This window comes from Penaeus vannamei, chromosome 17 (assembly GCF_042767895.1).
Source record: "Penaeus vannamei isolate JL-2024 chromosome 17, ASM4276789v1, whole genome shotgun sequence".
NCBI lineage: Eukaryota > Metazoa > Arthropoda > Malacostraca > Decapoda > Penaeidae > Penaeus > Penaeus vannamei.
The window spans coordinates 39,080,789-39,088,288 of record NC_091565.1 but is presented as its reverse complement, the minus strand read 5'-3'; the positions used below and the strand labels follow the sequence as shown (position 1 = coordinate 39,088,288).

The window sequence follows — 7,500 nt, the reverse complement described above, 5'->3', positions numbered from 1 at the left end:
AGGAGAGGAAGAGGGAGGGAGAGGAGGAGGTGCAGAGAGGCGAGAGGGTAAGGAGGGGGGAGAGGAGGGAGAGGAAGAGGGAGGGAGAGGAGGAGGAGGAGGGGCAGTGAGGTAAAGCCGGGAAGTGACTGCCGTTTGTAGCAGATGTGGAAACTGTTTTCATTTTTTCTCTCACTCCCTATCTATAACTTTTTTATCACGGCTTCTGCACCGAGTTCAATACTACAAGGTTGTGTCCTGATGCCTATTTTGTTTCGTGGCTTCTCTGGCCTGCGGGTTCTCTGTGGGTTTGCTTATGAATTCCGGCTGGAAAGGCATCAATATTGTTAGTCTGGCTGCCTGTCTGACTCCGGCTCTCGCGCTCTCTCTCTCTCTCTCTCTCTCTATCTCTATCTATCTATCTATCTATCAGTCTATCTCTCTCTCTCTCTCTCTCTATCTATCTATCTATCAGTCTCTCTCTCTCTCTCTCTCTCTCTCTCTCTCTCTCTCTCTCTCTCTCTCTCTCTCTCTCTCTCTCTCTCTCTCTCTCTCTCTCTCCCTCTCTCTCTCTCTCATGTTTATGTGTATAATTCGGTATATGTGCGATTTCACGTGTTCATATATGTATACGTTCGTGCGAGATTGTATGAGACCGTACTCCAGCCTTTGTTTTACGTGAACAGCCTATTACATAAGAACACAACGAAGACACACGCGCTTATTTAAAACAAAACACTCGGCTGTTTACATTCGAGCGCTGCGTGGTGGGGGTCACGTGATCTAGCTGTGCACGGCGGCCATGAGAGCCCTTAGTGCATGACTACGTGTATGAGAACATGTTTACGTGGCTGTGCTTGTTTGATTTGTTTTATTCAACGTCTGTGTTTGTCCCCCGTTTGGTCGCATTTGTGTCCTCTCGTTATTTTGTTCTGTCTGTGTTGAGTCCATTCGGTTCTTTTTCACTTCCTCCCATCTCCCTCATTCTCATCCTTGTCTCGATTTTGCCTCTCCCCTTTCCATTCCATTCTGTATTTACATCGGATGTTTACGTCTTGTGTTCCACTGTTGTATTGAAGGACTTTTCTACGCTTGTTGCATATGACGATTTTAATTTTTAAAATTCACTATTGCGCATATGTGAAAGAGAGAGGAAGAGAGGGAGGGAGAGGGAGAGAGAGAGAGAGAGAGAGAGAGAGAGAGAGAGAGAGAGAGAGAGAGAGAGAGAGAGAGAGAGGGAGAGAGAGAGAGAGAGAGAGAGAGAGAGAGAGAGGAGAGAGAGAGAGAGAGAGAGAGAGAGAGAGAGAGGGAAGGAGGGAGGAAGAGAAAGAGAGAGGGAGGGATGACAAGGTTGATATGGACTGATCGATAGATAAGTAGACAGGTGATACATAGATAAATATGTTGAAATCGTGATGGAGGCAAATCAACATATATCAATCGAGAGAGAGAGAGGGGAGGGAGAGAGAGGGAGAGAGAGACCGAGACAGAGTAAGAGAGAGAGAGAGAGAGAGAGAGAGAGAGAGAGAGAGAGAGAGAGAGAAAGAAGAGAAAAGAGAGAAAAAGAGAGAGAGAGAGAGAGAGAGAGAGAGAGAGAGAGAGAGAGAGAGAGAGAGACAGAGAGACAGAGACAGAGACAGAGACAAAGACAGACCAAAGAAAAAGAAAGAGAGAGAGAGAGAGAGAGAGACAAACAGACAAGAGAGAGAGAGAGAGACGGAGAGAGAGAGAGAGAGAGACAGAGAGAGAGAGAGAGAGAGAGAGAGAGAGACAGACAGACAGACAGACAGACAGACAGACAAAGAAAGAGAAGAGAGAGACAGACAGACAAAGAAAGAGAAGAGAGACAGACAGACAGACAAAGAGAGAGAGAGAGAGAAATCGTCTCCTCCGCGTCCTCCATGACCTTTCTCTTTCCTCCTTTCCCCCGTTGCTCAGGTAACGCCCAGAAGTCAGCGTCATTTACCCCGCCGTGTGTGCCGATTACAAGCAACAGCCGCCCAAAATAGACGTGGGGGCAAGATAAGGCCATTCCGGTTGCGACGCCGGTCCTTTCCGGAGCGGTCGGCGTGGCGAGCGTCCGTTCGTTCGTTCGGCCGTCCGTTCGTGGGCGCGTGCACGTGTTTCGGGGGTGACTGCACGGTCTGCCTACGTGACCAGACGCACGTACGCTGCCTCCACCGCCGCCGCCGCCTCCGAGAGAGTGGAGCGGCGCGGGTTATGGGGTGTCCCGACGTCGTGCATGTTTTCTCATCATGTCATGACCTCCACGAGTGCTCAGGCCGCCCATGTCAGCGCCCCTCGCCTGTTTATCGAACTATAACGCCTCCTCCTCCTCCTCCTCTTCCCCCATTTCTTCCTTCTTCTCCTTCTCTTCTTCCTTCTCATTCTCTTCTTCCTTCTTCTTCTTCCTTCTTCTACCTCCTTCTCTTCTTCCTTCTTCTTTGCTTACTTTACTCATCAGTTCATATTTCCCCTACTGCTCCTTATTTTCCTTCTACTCTTCCTTCTCTCGCCTCCTCCTCCCCCACCCACACGCCGTCTTTCCCCTCCTCCTCCTCCTCTTGTTATCGTCCTCCTCCCCCGCCTACTTATGCCGGCTCGCATCGAGTTATAACTAGTTTATTGGACAATTCACCGCGATAACGTCCGGAATCTGTTGACCTTCCGAAGAATGCGTTGTACGGTGAAGCATGCCCCCCCCCCGCCCCCACACACATACACCATTTCTCTCTCTCTCTCTCTCTCTCTCTCTCTCTCTCTCTCTCTCTCTCTCTCTCTCTCTCTCTCTCTCTCTCTCTCTCTCTCTCTCTCTCTCTCTCTCTCTCTCTCTCAGCCCTCCATTGTTGAGGATAATAGTTAGAGGCGACTCTGTGGCGGGGTATGATATCAGAATTAAATGCATGGTCCTTTGGCCTTCGTCAGATGTAAACACGGTGTTTCCAAAGGCCGCAATGTTCTCCATATAAAACCCTCCTTGTGTGATATAAAATGGCATAAATCTACACAAGTTTTGTTCTATATTTGTTAGTGATACTACATAAAGAAGTAGAAATAGGTTAGCAGAATAAACACGTGTCTGTGGGAGAGGCGACTGGCAAAGACCCCTGTTACTTGAACCTACGAATTTGCTCTGTTATGTCACTGTTGAAGATTCATGCAATGGCCTTGCCCAGCCCAGATGAGTTTGCCTTCTTCCGCATGACAAGCTATAATTACGTGTAGGAAAGGCTTTATCAAAGAACTTAGAGGTTTGAAAAGATGGGTAACTGCACTCTTAACAGCGGAGATCGGCAACTAGCATACCTACTTATGCATGGTGAACGAATCTATTTACGACCAAGATTCATGCAGTTTCAGCAAGTGGTTTATACTTGAGTAAGATATATATGTTTACAAGTCAGAACGTCCCTAGTTATCACGGGGGGAAAAATACTTAAAAGGATAATGATATGAAGTACATGTTCAAAATACAGGCCATGCATTACAGTCAGAACCCGGAGGATCCCTTTGTTTGGCACTTGGCAACAGAGGGAGGCGTTACTTTCTACAAAACTGTTGTAGGATGTGGAAGGGAACATGGTGTGACCCGCATATGACGGTGCGGTGATTCCACATGCCAGAGACCTTTTCCAGAATGCTTGGGCCGCTCCGTCTATGCGCGTTTGGTAGCATTTTCTCTGTTTGTTTTGCATTAATAATTAGTTGTGGACTGGATAATCCCTTAGAAAATAATTAGATTGGATTCTGTTGACCCGAGGACCAATTTGGACCCATTATCTCCAAAAGTATTGGCAACGCTTCATCGAGTGAGAAATGGGAGTGGGTTCTTTCGCTAGGAACACATGGCAACTCATTGAGACATCGGATATATAATCTCGGGACGCCGGCACTGGTCATTCACTTACGCATTAAGTTTCAGTTCGAGAAAGGTGTAGTGGAAAGTGCGAGATTTTAATTTAAAGTTGAAAATGTCTTCTCAAAGATACACAAAAGCTCTGCTATCTGGTGCCACCGCTTTTAGAAGTGTTGCTCGTCAGCAGGTATGCAAACAACGATATTTTTTTAATGTATTTTGCTTTTTTCTTTTTTTTGCTTTATTCACTAGGACATGTACTTCGAGGGTAAGAGAGGAAAGGGTATGATATACCTTGGGGTACTCCTCGAGCTGAGATCACTTGCTTGTCCCAAGTCTCTCTCTCTCTCTCTCTCTCTCTCTCTCTCTCTCTCTCTCTCTCTCTCTCTCTCTCTCTCTCTCTCTCTCTCTCTCTCTCTCTCTCTCTCTCTCTCTCTCTCTCAGTTCTCTTTTTCATTATCATTATTTTTATAATTACCACCTTCTTCTATATCTTTCTTGCATTTATTTGTCTTCCTTCATCTTTAGTCTTCATTAGGGTTTCCTTTCGCTCGCTCTCTCGCGCGCTCAACCGGTCTGCCGTTCATTGATTTAGTCACGTAGGCACGCGTGCACATGGCATGCACATCCGACCATGCGCGCCTGCGCTCGCTCGATTGCACACGCACACGCACCCATACAGACATACATACATACATACATACATACATACATACATACACACATACATACACACATACATACATATATACACACATATGCACACATATATGCACACACATATATATACACACACATATACACACATATATACACACATATATACACACATATACACACATATACACACATATACACATATATACACATATATACACATATATACACATATACACATATATACACATATATACACACACATACATACATATATACACACACACATACATACATATATACACACACATACATATATACACACACACATACATACACACACACATACATACACACACACACACACACACACACACACACACACTCATTCACACACACACACACACACAAACACACACACACACACTCACTCACTCACTCACTCACTCACTCACATCCAACATTCTCCCCATAGGACACCGCCCAGCCCACAAACTCACCGGTTAGCCAACACGCACGTAATCAGAGATCGACTTAGGATGAGGCCGAAGTCAAAGCCATCAATGAATTCAGACATAGATTAAAGGATCAATAGTGTTGCCAAGGTCGGTGCGTGAATAACCATTTTATCGCACAGATGTTGGGGGTTTCCAGGAGAAAGGTGGGGGGGGGGGGGGCGGCGCACCAATAGCTAGCACCTGCCAGAACAGATTTTGATCACGTGCGGTATGAATTTGTTTGTGTGAATAACAGTGTTCCATTGTATTTCGAAAGCTGTTGTTTTTTGTTTTATTGTTAAGAATAGTAATGATTATGGAAGGAACTATCCTTTCAATTTAAAGAATATTTGTAATATTTATCCTTCTTCTCAACCAAAAATTAATAAAAAAAATATACTCATGTTATCTGACATAAGCTATATCGGTGGGTAACCCTACTTTGCAATACAACATACATTAACTAGATCTATTTCCTTTGCAGGTGCGACACAACAGCCAGGTTTGCATGCACAGCCGCAGCTTGAGCTTGGCCGCAGCAGCTAGGAATCAGCTGGCCGTCTTGGAAGCTCCTCTTCCCGGTAAGCCAAAATCTGTACATTATTTCTCTGTCAGATATTTACGTTTGGCACCTTTACCCTTGTTTATTTCTCCCTGTTCTGTCATGTTCTTTCATGTTCGGCCTTTTTACATCCTAATATAGATGATATAGTTGAAATACTTACAAACAATAATATCATAATATAGATAGTAAAGTTGAAATATTTACAAACAATTATATCCTAATATAGATAATTAAGTTGAAATATTTACAAACAATTATATCCTAATATAGATAGGAAAGTTGAAATGTTTACAAACAATTATATCCTAATATAGAGAATAATGTTGAAATATTTACATACAATTATATCCTAGCATAGATAATAATCCTAATATAGATAATAAAATTGAAATATTTACAAACAATTATATCCTAATATAGATAATAAAGTTGAAATATTTACAAAAACATATTTATAGTCATTCATTATTTTTATATTACTGGTATAGAAAGGAATGTAAACCCAAACCCGATGAAAAGCCAACGGAGAAACAGCCATGTATCTAAATCGCATTTCCACCCCCCCCCCCTTCCCATGCAGGCACCGGGGTGGTAGCAGCTGTCACGGGAGACAAGTCACTGCGAATCAAGTTCAGTGACGGCAGTGCCAGGGAGGTCCCGTACACGTGGCTGCGAGACAACTGCCGGTGCCACGCTTGCTCTGGCACTCTCGCCTCGGGCAACTTGCACTCCGAAGTTTACCCTGAGATCATCCAGGTGGGAGGATTTGGACGTCTCGTGTTTGTCGTATTTTTCGTATTTTTATTCATTCAAGAGGAGAATGGATTGGGTTATCCAGTACTGTGTTTGATTAAGTTCTTAAAACTCAATATTTGCGTTAAGTTATATAAAAATAACGATAAGAATGATGATAAGGATAATAATGATAATAAGAGTAATAATGATAATAATAATAATGATAATAAGAGTAATAATAATAATAATAATGATAATAATAATAATAATAAGAGTAATGATAATAATAATAAGAGTAATGATAATTATAATAATATATAAAAATAACGATAAGAATGATGATGATAAGGATAATAATGATAATAAGAGTAATAATGATAATAATAATAAAGAGTAATAATAATAATAATAATGATAATAATAATAATAAGAGTAATGATAATAATAATAAGAGTAATGATAATTATAATAAGAGATATAATAATGATAATGAGTAATAACAATCATAATAAGAGTAATAATGATAAGACAAATAATAATGAGTAATAATTATCATGATAAGATAATAATAATAATAAGTAATTATAATAATAATAATAAGAAGAAGAATAACAACAATTACAATTTAATAACTTCAGTAATATCAATAATTGATAAAAACAGTCACCCCTATGTCCCAACACCTCAAAACGCTACATACCCTCCACACGTGTTTGACCTTGCCCCCTCCCCCCCCTCTCCGCAGAGCAATGAGTTCGGGGTCGTGGTGGACTGGAGCGACGGCCACATCAGCAAGTATTCCGGCTTGTGGCTTCATGACCACACACTCATGTCTCCTCCACGAACACTTAACCGCATCCTCCACGCGGTGTGAAGGTGAGTGTGGCTTTTTCTTTCCGTTCTGTGGAAAATCCGTTTATATATATATATATATATATATATATATATAGAGAGAGAGAGAGAGAGAGAGAGAGAGTGAGTGAGTGAGTGAGTGAGTGAGAGAGTTTTGAGGGATGGAAATGAATGGGATTTACGTGAGTGAAGGTAAGGGTCGTGTGGTTTTAATAGTTGGAAGGGAATAGGATTTTAAGGAAGGGAAATTAAGGATCATATATTTTGATAGTTGCGAGTGAATGGAATTTTAAGGAAGGGAAATTAAGGATCACGCATTATTTGTGAATTAATTTTTGTTAGAAAATATAAGTGAGGAT

The 7,500-nt window shown here is 42.1% G+C and overlaps 1 protein-coding gene across 1 annotated transcript in view; it reads left to right on the top strand.

Moving 5' to 3' along the window:
* The first annotated feature begins 3,845 nt into the window (after positions 1-3,845).
* LOC113818677 (uncharacterized) overlaps positions 3,846-7,500 on the top strand; it is a 5,244-nt gene continuing 1,589 nt past the window's right edge. The window contains exons 1-4 of the mRNA XM_027370857.2: positions 3,846-4,022; positions 5,474-5,570; positions 6,135-6,310; positions 7,035-7,165. Of these exons, the coding sequence (XP_027226658.1) occupies positions 3,951-4,022; positions 5,474-5,570; positions 6,135-6,310; positions 7,035-7,163 (474 nt within the window). The 5' untranslated portion in view covers positions 3,846-3,950 and the 3' untranslated portion in view covers positions 7,164-7,165. The remainder of the gene's footprint in view (positions 4,023-5,473; positions 5,571-6,134; positions 6,311-7,034; positions 7,166-7,500) is intronic.